General features: G+C 46.7%; 1 protein-coding gene across 4 annotated transcripts in view; it reads left to right on the top strand.

Annotated features, from left to right (window-relative positions):
* Nucleotides 1-697: 697 nt before the first annotated feature.
* Nucleotides 698-15,598, top strand: part of ITPRID2 (ITPR interacting domain containing 2) — a 42,780-nt gene continuing 27,879 nt past the window's right edge. For 2 of the 4 annotated variants that reach the window (XM_076342486.1, XM_076342484.1), the window contains exons 1-9: nucleotides 698-738; nucleotides 1,111-1,389; nucleotides 1,560-1,608; nucleotides 7,202-7,251; nucleotides 8,097-8,153; nucleotides 10,915-10,951; nucleotides 12,243-12,341; nucleotides 12,861-13,069; nucleotides 14,003-14,697. In XM_076342486.1, coding sequence (XP_076198601.1) covers nucleotides 1,173-1,389; nucleotides 1,560-1,608; nucleotides 7,202-7,251; nucleotides 8,097-8,153; nucleotides 10,915-10,951; nucleotides 12,243-12,341; nucleotides 12,861-13,069; nucleotides 14,003-14,697 — 1,413 coding nt within the window. In that variant the 5' untranslated portion in view covers nucleotides 698-738; nucleotides 1,111-1,172. Of the gene's footprint in view, nucleotides 739-885; nucleotides 922-1,110; nucleotides 1,390-1,559; nucleotides 1,609-7,201; nucleotides 7,252-8,096; nucleotides 8,154-10,645; nucleotides 10,826-10,914; nucleotides 10,952-12,242; nucleotides 12,342-12,860; nucleotides 13,070-14,002; nucleotides 14,698-15,598 lie in introns of those variants that run through there. The other 2 variants (XM_076342485.1, XM_076342487.1) reach the window with 2 other exon arrangements.

Below are 15,598 nucleotides of genomic sequence, written 5' to 3'. Positions count from 1 at the left end.
CCAGACACGGGGACTTGTCTTTTGCTGGGTATTCAGTTGATTCTGGTTGCTTGAGCACACCCTGAAGCAGATGATGAAGGCTTCAGGTACATCTAAGATGTTAACAGGCCTTGTTTGGTACTGCCGGTGTCCCTGCAAATGTCTGCCTGTGCCTGAGCAGCGGCTTATCTGATTTCACACCCCTGAAAATGAGAAAGTTGGGTGTGCCCAGCCAAGCTACTTGTCTTCTTGTGCCTTCCCTCTTCCCAGCACTCCAGTTCGCCGATGAAAAATGTCACAAATACTCTTCTGCCTGCTGCTCTGCATGCGTTTTGGTTTGGAAACATCCTTCGCATGCCCACGGCTGGCCGGCCGGGCCCAGGCCAAGGAGCACCGTTGAGCCCAGCCAGGCCTGGCCTTCACCCCAGCAGGGTGCCCTCCCGCCCCTTCCCCGGCCGCGCTGCCCCTGCACCGGCCAGCCCGAAACCCCGACCCCGCCGCATCCGTGCCCCGAGGCGGCTTTGCGGCGGCCGCGGGCCGGCCCGGGCGGTGCGGGCCCGGGCGGTGCGGATGCGGGCGCGGGCGGTGCGGGCGGCCCCGGCAGGAGGCGAGCTGCCGCCGGCCCCGCTGCCATCACGTGGCCGACGAGTTTTCTGCCCGCAGCGGTATGAGGAAGTCAGAGCCGCCGCCGCCGCCGCCGCCGCCGTCCGCAGCCCGGGCGGGCGCAGCCTCCGCCGCCGCCTCCCCGCGGCGCGATATGTGAGTACCCGCGGGCAGCGGCACCGGGCCGCGCCGGGCCGACCCCAGCCCAGCCCCCTGCCCTCCCGCTGCGTCCCGGGCGGCGGCGGGAGCCGGACGGGCCCCGCGGGCTGCCGGCGGCGGGGCCGGGTCTGGCACCTGCGGGACCGGGAGCGGCCGTCCAGGGGAAGCCGGGGGACGGCGGTCAGTGGGTCTGGGGGCGGGCCGGGGTGGGATCGCGGGTGGGTGGGTGGGTGGGAGGGTGTGAGCGCGGGGCGGGGCGGCGGCGCTCCCGCGGGGCGGCGCGGACGGCGGCCCCGCGCCCCCCGGCGGCCCGTTCCCGGTCGCGGCCCCCGGACGGACGGCACGGTTCCCCTTCCCTTCCCCCGGCAGGCCGGCTCTCTCCGGCACTCGCCTCCCGGCGTGAAGCCCCCGCCGGCGCCGCCGTCGTCCCGATGGAGGAGCCGCCGGCGGCGGAGGAGTGGCAAGGGGCGACCCAGAAGAGGAAGGCCTGGGCCAAGAGCCGGGACTCCTGGCAGGCGTCGGAAGCGGAGGATTTCTCGGCAGCGGCGGCGGCGCTGGCCCGCGGCGAGGAGGAGGAGGAGGAGGAAGAAGAGGAGGAAGAGGAGGAGGATCTCGCCGGCGGAGAGCTGCCACTGGCCGCAGAAGCAGGTCAGTGCCGGGGGGGGCGGCGGGGCCGGGACCGCAGCCCGCGGGCCCCTGGGACCCCCGGGACCCCCGCGGGCCGGCAGCGGGGGCGGCCTCGGAGGGCGGCGATGGGCCGCCCCTGACGGACGGGCTGTTACTGACTGTCGGCTTTTCTCTCCTGCTCTGCCCTTAAGGCCACAGCGTTCCCAACGAGAAGATCGCGATATGGCTGAAGGACTGCAGGTGGGTGCTCCCGCCGAGCCTGCCCCTGCCGCCCGGCTCCGGCTGCCGACGGCGGGTCGCTGCGGATGCGGGGCCGGAGCCCGCGGCCCCACGGTCTCCCACGCGGGGTGGCGGGCCGGGCAGTTCCCACGTACCGCAGGGGAGGAAATCTCGGCGACGTCCTCTCCCGTGGGTTAGCGTGGGCATCTCTGCGCTCTGGAGCGGTGTTTGTCATCGGTGCTGCCACGAGCCTTCCTGGAGTATAAGTACCCTTCGGTCTTATACGGGTTATACCTTCAGTTGGGGTTGCAAGGGGAGCAGTAGCGTATGTACGTATGGCTAGAGAAGAGCTGGCTTTCGGCACCTTTTCTCTCCTTGGTGTCTCATGGTAATGAGGCTGAAGACTTTCAACCACTGGGGAGGAACTCAGTTTAGGGTAAGGAAGGCAGCGTTATTTTGGAAGCTGCTCCGTTTATCATCGAGGGGCTCCAGTTTAAAGCCTCCTGTTGCCTTGCCTGTTTTTTGCTGAAGATTTAAAGAAACAGAGCTTACACGGCAATGGCCTCTGTGCTTAGGGGTCTTAAAGAGCGATGTCACAATTTAGACTAACTTGATTTATCCAAGTCTCTTTCCATGTCTGCCATATGGACTGACATCCTTAACTTGCAATGTGGTATATATATTCCATGTTTCTGTTACTACTACAAAATAATTCCTCGGTGTTTGGAACGGGCTGACAGCATTACTTTTTCTGCATCCTCAGCCACATAAAAGTGTAAATGCTACATCCAGCAGCAGCTGCTTTTGTCCCGTCTTTTTTTCCATTCAATCCTAGCAGCCCTTGGAGCCAGAGTTGATGGGGAGAAGCTAACAATTAGCTTTCCAGTAGTTAACAATAACATTTCAAGACCTCCCCTACTTGATATTTCTGGTTTCCTTCTCCTGTTGAGATCAGGTATGTTAAGATGAAAATTTACCTCTGAGATTAGCTGTGCCTTTGTGATCTTTTGATCCAGTAAGCGGCTAAGCTGAGCTTACTCCTGTAACTGAAGTGTGGGTTGCTTTATAGCTACTGGGTCCTCAGTATAGTTTTCTTTGGATATCTACAGGCTGTGCCTTGGGGGGGGTGTTGGCAGTTAGAGGCTTGAAATCATACTGTATCCCTAAAATATGATGTTCGGACATGACAGGCCGTTCTTCCAGAATGCCAGAATGGGAAAAGATTTTTCTGGCTCGACCTGAGATCTGGTGTCCTGTTGGTCTAGCAAAGTATATCCTTAAAAATAAGTGTTATGAATTCAGTGCTTTATTAGAAGTATTTTTTGAGTGGGGAGGGCAAAAAATGGAGGAGTGGGGGGGGGAAGAGGCCCCTGAGGGAGAAATTCTTCCTAATGCTGCAGTGCCACTTCTCTCCGTATCTGCAGGATTTCTGTCTAGAACCTTCCCTGGCCCTGTGATCCTTACCATTTCTGTACAGAATTTAAGGAATAGTGCAAAACTGCAAACTGACAGCGTGAACATCTAATAGATGGTCACAAATCTTGAGTAATAACACAAAGCCTGCAGTTTTATTCCTGTGCTCTGGTAACTATCTGTTGTTAAAACTGGCACCAAATGCTCCTGTGGAATGTGTTTGCGTCTCTGGCAGTTGATTCCCAAAATATGGGAATCTTATTTTACACTCTATTTCCATATTTTACACATAAGGAAGTAAAGCACGAGTTTATGCTTTTGCTAATACGGAGATGCAAATTTAGTTAATGCATGGTTGTGAAACCCATTGTGGCCCTTCCACAGAGGTCTTTTAAAGTATAGCTATTTACTGTTGTAAATCTTTTCAAAAGAATCTTCAGAAAGATAAAATTTGCATTTTTTTAAAGATCTCTTAAACCAAGCTATTCAGACTGGAGTTAGCCTCTGACTCTGTAACGTGCAGAGTGCATGCATATACAGTTCATATCTGGAAGGTACGATCCCAGCTGCCTGGAGTAGTGCACAGTCCCTTGTGTTTTAAAACTGCAGAATGGTTTCATTTTTTTTTATCTAATATACATGCGAGCAGTAGCTAGTATGTGCAGTAAAATGATTGTTCGGCTTGCACTGTTATAAAGTGACTGTATGTATAGAAACCCTGAGCTGATTCTCTTTTGATAACAATGTATATAGGAAAAGAGGACAGCGTAACAGATGACAGAATAGCTGTACAGATACTATAGTGTGTTTTTTAAAAAAAGAATACTTAAAAACAACAATTGTCGTGAAATTTACAATTGTTGTCCCTGAAAATTCTTATTTGTTTAATAACACTGTTTTTCCTGTGGAGCTTTGATTGCTGCAAAGTGTGGGCAACATAGGCAGACTGAGCTTCTGTTTCTGGTCCATCGCACAACCTCATTCTTACAAGTTAGCTCTGTTGCAAAAATATAACCATTACTACAAGTGAACATTCAGTTACTAAAATAAAGTATTTTCTCTGTTACATATTTTCTAAAACCAGTCCTTTCCATTTTGTCTGAGTTTCTATAAGCTTTTCTGAAAGGTACATCAGAAGAAAATTGGCACTTTTAAAATCTCATTTTCTGGTTTGAGTTGGCAGCAGCACAAAAAAACTTAATATCAACCCACTGCATAAATAGATCTGCTTATAAGATTTATTCCTTTGTTTGTTTCCAAAAGCATTGACAGTGTTGTAATATGGATAAAAAGAATTACTAGCTGTCCCTTGATATTCATGTTAGCGGTTTGGGGCTCTTATTACTTGGCATCTGTGTTTCACATCTGCTTTGGAGGAGAGAAGAGGGTTCCTAATATCCCATGCTATTTAACTTGGTAGATACATGTTTTTTGGGTTTTTTTTTTTTTTTTAAAAACCAAAAAACAACAGCAACCCCCCCCCCAAAAAAAATGCAAGTATATATCACACTGTGATAAGAATTATGGAGGCTTAAGAAATGTCAGGTATTACCCAGAGTTTCTGGTTCATTCATGTTTTGGGAATCGCATGCCTTTGAGAAAGGCATCCTTTGCTCTCTCCTTGGTACTTTGAAAAGGCATTTTGAAGTAATAAGAAAGCTTACAAAGGTTTTCAGTTTTAACTCTTGTAAAGCTAAGACAGGAAACACAAGTGTTTGTATTACGCCGATAGAAAAGAAGACATTTTTGTCAACTCTATGATGACGTGTATTACTTTGACTGAGTATATTTAAACTCTGCCAGTAATACAGGGGATGCAGGAGGTATTTAGGAGCCATCTCCTGTAGATATGCAGGAAGTGAGTTCTTGAAATGCCTCAGAAAGAAGAGATTTTTTTGCTTCAAGTTTAAAATAAACATTGCTCCTGCCCAATTAAGGCTTTAAAAACTGAGGTTTAAACACTTTTACAGCACAGTGCAAAACCCTTGTCCCGTTCCTGAAGACCACCCTACCACAACTGGTAGCTGAGCAAACCGGCCTCTGGAATGAGGGGAAGCCTTGAGGCTGCATATGGTCCTCTTACCTGCTCAGTACCCATGTCCCATGGCAATGTGGGCATCGAGAGTTCATTCAGTTCTTTTGTAGACTGATATTGAGATAAGTTATTGCCATATATGTTAAAATACAATAACAAATGAGTGAATTCAAATGGAAAACCATGGGATCCCTTGATCCAGGCACACACCCGCTTACTTGCTCTTTGCTTTGGCTGCCCTCTGGTTGCTGTTGGCCTCCCCACGCTGCTCCTCCCTGGCCGCCATGCGAAGGCAGCCGGGACATGCTGGGGTCCTGCCATGATGCACCTCCAGTGGGGAGACCTCGTCCTGAGGGCCCAGCAAGTGGAAAGGTCCCCCAGCCCTAACCTTCCCAAGTGCGTGGAGCTGCTCTGAGACAGAACCGGCCAAGCTGGCTCGTGGGCCTTGCTGGTGAAAACAGCCTGGCACAGAAAGGCAGAACTGTCCATGCTGTTGTCCAAGAGGAGTTTTGTGTGGATACTTGTCCCTGTTTAAACTCGTGTTGTGTCTAGTTCTTAAATGCAAGTTTTTCAAAGGCAAGGGGTGTAAGGCAGCCGTGCCTGTGTGCAACAGTGTAAGCAGGACAGCAGATGGGTGGTTGACAGGGCGGCTTTGACAGGGCTGCTTTTCTGGTAGCTGCTAACATGCTGTAGAGGTGACAGACTTAATTTCTGAAAGAAAATACCAGCTTTGGTGGTTGCTTTTACCATTTTCTGCCACCTGGTGCATGCAGCACTGACCTTGGCTATCAAAGTCACTGCCAGCAAGGTTCTGCATCAAAAAGGTAGAGATGTGGAAGTAGCTAGTGGGGAAGGAGAGGGAGAAGGATCAGGGCGCACCCATCAAAGCCAGAGAGTAAACAGCCAGCATAGTTATTACCTCAGAACATAAGGCTTGTTGTAGCGTGACAGGTTTAGACAATATGCCCTAACTTTTTTCAAACCCTGACAGGACAGACACGCAGAAACCTGGGAGATCTGAGCCTCAGCAGAGTCTGTCCTGTCACCTGAAACACGCTCGTGCACCTGGATGCTCTGGCTGTTTGCCTTGGCATCTCACCGCGGCGGGGCTTTGCTTTGCTTCACAAAAGACACGTCGAAGTGAGCTTGCTCCCTATCAGCAGGCCACACGTGGAAAGAGTGAACTCTTCAGAGAGGGAAAAAAAAATAAGGTTGTGAAGCGTAAGGCCTGTTAGAAAGCAGATGCAAACTTTCCTTGCTTAATTTGGCCATGGCACCAAAACAAATAATGTATCAGAGCACTGTTTACTTTCAGGTCTTTGGGCAAGTTTATGTGTTTGTCTAATTAAAAACCCAAATGAAACATACATAATATAGGCACATAAATCATCTGCTTTCCCCTTCTTTATGAGTATTATTTTTCTGAATTTGTTTTGGGCTTTGAGAATTAATGCTGCGCTACTTAATAGTGACAGGCCTTTGGTTAAACATGTCTCAGAGACAAGATGTGGAAACATCCAGCTAGTGTCAACGTGAACCCAGAGAGGGACTGGACTGGTCATTTGTGCACTTGCTGCTGCTCCTTTTGGACACTGTGAGGTTCTGCAAATTGCCTGCCCTTCAGGGAGCAGCAGTAGGAGGGATCATCCAAATAAGAGCCAACATGAAGAGTTTATAAAGTATCAGAACTGGCAAGTGACAGCTAACATAGCTGTCAAGATTCTTATCTTGTTCCTGATCACCAAATACAGCTTTTCACCCCTCTCTCAAAGAAGTTCTAAATGTGTAGAAAAATGACAACAGTTTTTGTCATATAAATGAGATTGAATTAGTCCATTCAGAAACTCACGATGATTTTTTCTGGGTGTTTTGCTGAGAAGCCCATGATTTTCCTCGAGAGAAGGCTGCTGACCCCATAGCTTTGCCACTGACTGGTGTCTGAGCATTGCAGTTATTATTAACCTGTTTTGTTGTTTTTCCCTACAAGGCATATTTGTTCAGAGGGCTGGGGATTGTTTAGGAAGTTACTGCCAGTCCTCAGATGTTTGTGCTTTCTGGGGGCGGAGGGAGGGACAACTGCTGCTATCACAAGCTTGTTACACACTGTAAGGAAGGACATGAAGCAGCAAGTTTTTAAAGTAGTATTAATCTCTTCTGTGGTTTCAGAACGCCTCTGGGAGCCTCCCTGGATGAGCAAAGCAATCCTCTGTTGAAGGGTAAGGAAAGGCTTTACCTACTGAAATCTCTTTTGCTGGGAACTGTGCTTTCGTGGACGTTCACCTGAGACCACCTTTAGCAGTGGCACAAACCACAGCCTAGTCGGCGTTGCTGAGTTATTCTCGCTGTGAAGCAGTTGTGCCCGAGAAACTGGAGAAGGTGGAAAAGATCTGAATAAATCTTTTTGGAGAGTTTAGTAAGCCCTAAAAAAACCCCAAAATGTGCAGAACGGGGAGGTTGTAATTTCCTCTCTGAGCTGGCGAGCATTAGGCAGTCTCTGCCTCTAATAACTCTGGTTGCCACACCTGAAAATTTTACTATCTGAGCAGGTCCGAATACTAAAGTTCAAAGTACAGCGAGAATGTGCAGGTAGTGGCAGAGTGCAGAGGAATTACTTGCTGTGCCTGGAGTCTTTGCTTCAACTCTTAATCTGGTACAGGGAGAGAGAGGGGAATGCCTAAGCTGGACTCAGACTCTGGATCCCCCTGGTAAGATGTCTAGGGGATAGATAATGTAGCAGCGGAAGGCAGAGATTTGTTGGGTGGTACCTCCAGGTTCCCACTTGCAATTAATTTACTTGCAGGTTGACTCAGGGATGTTTCTGAGCACAAAACTAAAGCAGTGTTGTAGTCGTTCTCTTTCAAAATAATTTTTCTATGTTCTCAAATGTAACTTCTCACTTCTTAGTGCGTTTTTAGTGTATGAGTAATGCAGGGATTGTAAATAGAGTCTGGTTATATCCTGTTGTATCAAATGAAGTGTCTTGCTATTATCTTTAGTTAAGCTGTTGGAAAGAAAACACTGCAGCGTTCTAGTTGTTGAAGTGCTTACTGTATGTTTTCAGGCATGCTGGTGAGAAATGGAGGAAGTTTTGAAGATGACTTATCCCTGGGAGCCGAAGGTGGGTGTGGCAGGATTATGACTGTTTTTTGTAGCAAAAAAAACCCAATTATGTTTCAGTCATCTGATTTTTATTTTGAAAGACACCATTTCCCTTCTGGTCAAAGGCAGTTGATAAAGCTGGCTAGAAAACCAGCATGAAGTACATAGAAAAATGCAGGAAGATTTGCTTTTTGAGTTTATTAGACTATTGCTGGTGTTAAACATTCTGGTCTAACCGGAAGGTCAGAGGCAGCCCTGAATCCGCTTCTGCCTTCTCATTTTAATGCCCACAGCGGCAGCACAGCCTGGAGCACTCACTGAGGCTGTGAGAAAGTGGTTTCTCCTACTTGCTCTTCTTGTCCATGGGTTACTCTTGGCAGCCATGCATGCCCCACTTCCACTGAATCCCTTGGGAGTGGTATGTGCGGGCTTTTGAAAGGAGGAATGAAATTCTGTCAGCCAAGAAGCAAACCCATTAAGGGCTAAGTGCTTTTAAAAATGAAAAGCACCAAAGCTGAGTGAGTATTTTGCATCAGCCACGATATCCACTTTGCTGTCGCTAGATGCTTGCCTTTTCTTTCTCTTCCCTTTTTTAAGGGGAAGGAGATGTGGCTGTTCATGGTGGACTTCTTTGTTAGAAAAAGACTTTTAGCTGCTCTGTTGATCATGGGTTAGAGGTGTCCATAAACAAACAAACACACAAAAGGACTGTGGATCCTGTTCTAACAGCAGCAACCTGAAATAAAATAGCAAAAAACAGTCTCACAAACCACGTCCTGGGGTTATCTGCAGGATAGGAGATATAAGACAATATCTGTTTTCAGCATAAAAAAAAAAGGGCAAAACCACTCCCCCCCTTTAACTTTTAAAGTTTTTTGAACTATGGCTTTTGCAAAGTGTCAGAACTTGTATAGTAGAAAGCCCTTTTTTTCCACAGCAGTCTTGCCAGTGGTGTCAAAGTAGCGGGACAAGGCCTGGAGGAAGGAAATATCTTTAATTTTTAAAGATTCAAGACTTCTAAGGAAAACAGTTGATCTGGTAATGACCTTGATCTGATAATGATGGAGAAGAAGTAAATGAGTCCCTTGCTGCAATAGATTAAACAGGATTAAATTTTCTTTCTGACAGTCTTTTCCGCTTTTTAGATTGCCTGCAGTACAAAGATTTCATAGGAAAAGTTTCTTTGTAACAATAATGCAAGCTCTGAGCATATAGCCAATAATACAAGAGTCAGTACATTTTAATACATCATGTCACTTTTTTCTTTTCAATTTTTTCACCTTATCATTCCCAAGGATTTCTGGTTTTTACGAGTCTTTAGCATGATTTAGGCAGAAGGTCATTTCCCTCCTTTTCAGATGACAAAGGTCCCAATACTAGAATCACTGGTTGATTTTCCTGGGTAGGGATACGGATGTTTCTGCAGGGCTTTGTTTCCCATCCGAGAACAAGGGGGCAAGAGAGCTGCTTGGAGCAGCACTGCGTGCCCTGCCAGACAGACAGCCCCTTTGAGGCTGGTATGAATGGGCTGCCCTTGTGCATCTGTGGCTGCCTGAATCCAGATACAAGCCAGATCCCTGTGTGAATGGTATGGAAGGCATTGGGCAGGGTCCTGTAACCCCGGCCCCCTCCTGAGCTGTTAAAACCCGTGGTTTAGCTGTTCACACTAGTCACCAGCTAATCCGTATAGATAGGCTTATCTTCATACTATAGGCAAGAATATTAAAAAAAAAGAGATGTGGCATCTTTATTTTGTATACATTTAAGTTTCTTCATGATACCTCCGAAAAGAAGAGAGAGGTTGTGAGGTTTCCATGTTTGCTCTCTGTTGCTGACTGTACCCCGCTGGCCCAGCAAGTTGAGATGCAGGGTTTTCCTGGCAGCGTGTTTGACATCACTTTGCTCTTTTCATAGCTGATTCCGAGGGCTGCTATAGCATATGCATGCTCCTTGTCTGTCTCCTGGGGCAAGTTTGTCAATGTTGAGTCGCCTCTTTGGGGAACCCATAATTTAAGGCTGGCGCTCAACTCTCTGGCTTGACAGGGTGTTGATTTTCTGAAAGAATAACGCTGCCTGAGATGTTCCCACGTGGAGCTGGGCTGATCTGGCTGCAGAAAGTGCTGACTTCCCTGTCAGAGACTGGTGACCAGGTGCTTGGTACCTGGCGGCCGGCCTCCCTCCAGAGCCCTCTCGACTCCGAGTGCGGCCACTGGTCCCATCGGCGCCACAGGCTTCACCTCGCTGTTGTCCATGGATTGCACAGCTCGGGCAGCCAGGGCCCTGCCCCACTTCAAGAGCAGACCATGCTGCTGTAATGACTTAACGAATATAGTCTCAGTACCTGGCCGTGGGGCCAGCTGCCTTTCTTATGTTCTTTACTTTCTCTACTGCAGCAATCCTCGCGTGCCTGCTTCTCCTCCTCCCCTTCCCGCCCCGGAACAGCCCTGCAGCTGGTGATCGCTTCTTCAATTGCAAAGCAATAAATGGTTTATATAACAATTACTAGCTTACCACACGTAAAATTTCAAGTTAATATGATTAATGACAGTATGTAAACGTGTGTCCATGTGAGATTTTATTTTACACAGAGCCTGAATAAACCAGATCATCTTTGTATCAGCCATATACTAGAAACACTTGACAATCACATTTATATGGGAAGAGAAAAACTTGGCTTACGTGGGAGTACTGGTAAATGTGCTCGCTGCCTGCTTCTTCATACCGGTTGTGGGAAGTATAATTCTGAAGAGGTCTGTGTGTAACTTCTTGTTTCTCTACAGCTAATCATCTACGGAGTGATACCCAAATGGAAACATGGTAAACATCTTTTTTTTTTGTTGTTTACTTCAGAGAAATATTTATACTGGAGGGTGGGAGGGAGAGGGGGCGGTGGAAGTCGTGGAGGCTACTTCAGAGCTAAAGCTCTTCTGGTCATGTCAGCTTACGTGAGACGGAAAGAGAAGATCCAGATAGCACAGAAACAATCATTATGAAATGCAGAAAAAAAAGCAGATTTTTATTCTTCCAGCAGACCTGAAGTAGATTTTCCGGTAGCAAGAGGAAAACAGAGAAATGCCAAATCTTCTAAGTAACTCTAGTATGATTTACCTTCTTTGTCTCACTGATCCCTTGCCATTTCAGAAATTTCAAGGGAAAATTAGTTTTACCTTTCAGAGCAGATATCCTTTGGGAGTGGAAAAAAAAGACTTTGAGAGAGCCTGCTTTATAGGGAGAGCTTCTAAATAAAATGTGTTCTGACTAAAACCTCTGTTGAGCCTTCAGCAAATACCAGCACAGACCATGTGGGCAGCATCCTAGTTACTCCTCCTGAGCCGGGCCCTGTAAATGCGCTTTTAGGTGAATCCTCTGTCATCTTTGGTGTCTCAGTGGTTGTTCTGGGGTGTGTGTGTTAGGATTTGTACAGTAAAATTCACCCTGGGAAGGTTTGTCCCCCAGAGACATAGTCAGTAACGGTATGTTTGAAGCCGAGGTACCACCTAATGCTGAGGCGGCTTCTCCGGATGCAGGGAGGAAATAGTTTGGGATTGGGAAAGAAACTGGCCGGCCGTCTTGGTTGGAGCTCATCTTGCTCTATTTCGTCCAGCCTGGAGCCTCTTCAGCTTCCCTGGCCGCTGCTGGGGTGGCTCACAGTCTTGCACAGGTGGCAGTCAAGGGTGAGGGGGAGCCGGGTACCCGAGGCACAGAGAGGTGGCCCTGCCATGGAGAGGTCGTCCTGCCGGAGGAGGCAGCGGCACGGGGAAGGGCAGGGAAAGGCAGGACAGGGCAGCTCACCCGAGGCCGGGCTTCCTTGCTGGAGGAGGGTGGGATCGGGGAGGGTGAGGCAGCAAGGGGAGATCAGGGATTTGTTTATTCAGCTTGCATTTGCCTTCAAATTCTTACTGTCTACGTACATTTTTACTGTGGCGTCCCAGGGTTCGCTTTTGTTATTGTATTTCAATAAATGACATGGCTAATATAAACCAGATAACACTGAAGGGGAAAAGAGAAATTCAGCAGCGCTGGAAGCTTAGCTCTCCTCCGAGACGGAGAATCAAGTCCCCGAACGAAAGGGGTTTATTGCAGGGATCTTCTCCATTTGTGTTGACAGCAATGGTGTGCTGGCGAAGGAGAGGAGGCTGCAGTTCCACCAGAAGGGGAGAAGTATGAACTCCACCGGCTCTGGAAAAAGCAGTGCGACTGTTTCAAGGTAAAAGAGTACTATGCTTTGAAGGTCATGGCACAGTTCAGTGGAATTTGGCTGTGTTTTGCTGGCAAAACTTACTTCTTCTGTTCCTCAGTTAAATGGACTTGGCTTGATTTATGTGCATTGTTGCGTTTAGTAGCCGAGAAGGGAATTTTCATTTGGTTGCTTGAAAAACTGCTATTTGTTTTAGTTGTGGTTTGCAGTAAATCTAACAAATGGGCCCAAACGTTAGAAACATCTGAAATTTTAATGACATTTTAAAATCGGAGCTCTGCAGAGTAAGGGCTGACTTTGTAAATTACAGGATTGGATCTGAGATGTGTCTGGGCCGATGTCTCTGGTGATGTGAACCAAAACTTCAGACACAGAGATCTTCACAATTATTTCCTAAAGTAGACTGAGCTGTAGGAGTCAAAAGTTCAATAGACCAAGCTGGCTACTGGGCTGAATTAGCAGCTGGACAGAAGGAACTGGGTCTTAAAAAGAGACAAGTAGATAGTAAACGTCTTTTCATTTGTCTAGTGTTTCTGAATTACTGGAGCTTTATGAGGAAGATCCTGAAGAAGTGCTCTATAACCTTGGATTTGGAAGAGATGAACCAGATATTGCTTCAAAAATTCCAGCAAGATTTTTTAATTCATCATCATTTGCCAGAGGGATAGATATCAAAGTGTTTTTGAATGCCCAAATTCAGCGCATGGAAGTGGAAAATCCAAATTTTGCTTTAACAAGTAAGTATGTGTTTGAAGCAAAGTTTATTTTTAAGTTTTTAAACTATGTAAACAACCTCAAAAGAAGGTATATATCTAGTGTTCTGGCAAAACCCCTTTACAGTCTAAAGGCCGAATTCCATCCAGAATCCATAATAAAACTCGTGCTTGGTCTTAAATATGGCAAGAGGTGACATCAGTGGTGTACATCTTGGGGTGAGGGGAAAGGATTTATAGTGGGGGAGGGAAATGAAGGGCATCCCGTGAGATATATTGCCTTCTGGTTTGTATCATTCCTGCTTCTTGCTCCTAAGCTTGTTTTCTGTTGTAGCTTTAAGGCACTGAAACAAATAGCAATATCCATCTTTTTCTCGTGTTCTTCAGTATCTGGGTAGGATTTTTGAAATCTGTCAGCAGCGACCTACTTCTGTCGTTGTTGAAATCTGGGCCAGTATTTCTATTGACTTGGACAGGAGCTTCGTTAGGTCAGTAATGAGCATTGCTGAAATGAGGGCATAGCTGCGATGTCCTCTTGTAGTTGTAGATGGAGAGAGCAATGCAAGTAACCCTTTTCTTCCTAGCACTTTGTAAATTAACTTGCACTCATATACCTGTGTCCCTTTTTTACTCTGTGAAAGCTTTCCTTGCTGTTTTCCTCGTGCATTTACCAAACACTCTTGCAAAGTTTTTTTCCATTTTTTCATACTGTGTGGTATCACTCATGTTACAGGAGTAGGCAGTGTTCAGTCAACCTTTGTGACCTTTGATATAAGCAGGAGGAGATTTGGGGGTGAGGGTGGGCAGAGGTTATGATGAAGATTCCCTCTTCAGATACGAAGAAGGAGCTGTCTCTGGGAATTCAAACCATTTTGTAGAGATGGATCAACAGGTCTGTCTGGGATGTGATGACAGCAAATGTCCTCATAAACTGCCTTATGTTTTATTCTTGTGCAGGTCGTTTTCGTCAGATTGAAGTGCTTACTACTGTGGCCAATGCTTTTTCTTCTTTGTATTCTCAAGTCTCTGGGACTCCTTTGCAGAAAATTGGTAGTATGAATTCAGTGTCTTCCAGCAAAGAGGCATCCAGCCCTCCCCCTTTAAATCGCAGCAATACAGCCAGTCGGTTAATGAAGACCTTGTCTAAGCTCAATCTGTGCGGCACACAGCAAGCCGATGGTAGTGGCTGCTCAACTCCTTCACCTGTTGAAAAAGGGAGAAGTCCAGCTGAACCAGGGAGCGAGGAAAATGATGTTAAAAATGAATCTAAATTACCAAAATACTCTAAAAAGAAAGACTCTCCCTCTTTTTTGGCTACTGTAAAAGAGGAGATAGCCAGTAGTCAGACAAATGCTGCGGACACACGTAAACCTGCAAACCTTCCTGCTGGGACTGATGATAAGCAAGAGGGTACTGTGCCTCCAGCAGATGTGCAAATCAGCAGGTTGGCAAGCGCTCAGGATAGACCGTGTGAAGAATCTGGTCTTTTGGACTTGCCAAGCCTCAGCAGCAGTTCCAGTACATCCAACAGCAGCACCTCGACGCAAAAGCTGCCCGCAGCATCGCCAGGTAGAGACCCCTGCGCTCCCCTCGCAAACCCATCCATAATGAATCTAATGCTGCAGCAGAAGGACTCCTTTGAGATGGAAGAGGTAGGTGGAGATAGATGACTGTTTTTGCATACAGTTTACATAACTTGCTGGCTGCCAGCAGAGGAATGTTCTCTCCTGTGTAGTTGACAGTGTTTTCTCCAGGAATACTTCAAATTCTCCAAGTGATAGGACAGTTGTCGCTTGCTCTCGGTAGGCTGCTCTAATTGACCCTTTTAATGAAATAACTTGGTGCTGCTGCTGTTGTTGTTCCTGAGAGTCAGCAGGAAAGTTCTCATTCTTTTTTTTCATCAAGCTCAGGTAATTGCAGTCACTGGCAAAACTGCTAGGAACTTTTCCTGTGGAAATAGATCTAGGTTTGCCTTTATATATATATAAAAGCCTTCGGTTTTAAATTTTTACTTTGCTTAAATTGCTAACTGGAAATCTTTATTTTTTGTTGCCTGAAAGTAAATTCAGTTTATCAATTGATACCGATTAAGGATAAATTTGTGGATGGAGCAAGAGTGTTGTTGCATGAAAGGGAAAGGGGCTGTGAGTGCTCATCTTGTGCAACTTTTGGTTTTGATGGCAATCTGCTATATGTTGATTTGCTTGTTCTCTGGAAATTAGGACACTGAAAGTTGCTGTTTGATGTGCCTTTGGCAGTGGCTTAGTTACACATTCTGTGCTAGCTGCCTTTTAATACCTTCATAAATGCATGTATCCATTTTTTGATTGATAATTGTCGTAAGGGGATTTTAATTCCCAGGCTCCTGTAAGTGATTTCTTTATTAGGCTAGTAAATGCACAGCCCACAAATTCAAGAATGCAATTTTTTGCATAAACTCATACCTTGAATTGTAAGATCTGCCTTCACTTAAATCAGCAGGTGTTCTGGTGAACACATTTTGAAGTGGCCATTGTTAACAATTCAGTAGTTAACTTTTTAATCTATGTGAAA

Source organism: Aptenodytes patagonicus, chromosome 6, assembly GCF_965638725.1.
Source record: "Aptenodytes patagonicus chromosome 6, bAptPat1.pri.cur, whole genome shotgun sequence".
NCBI lineage: Eukaryota > Metazoa > Chordata > Aves > Sphenisciformes > Spheniscidae > Aptenodytes > Aptenodytes patagonicus.
Note: the sequence above shows the minus strand (reverse complement) of the source record. Positions and strands in the feature narration are given on the sequence as shown.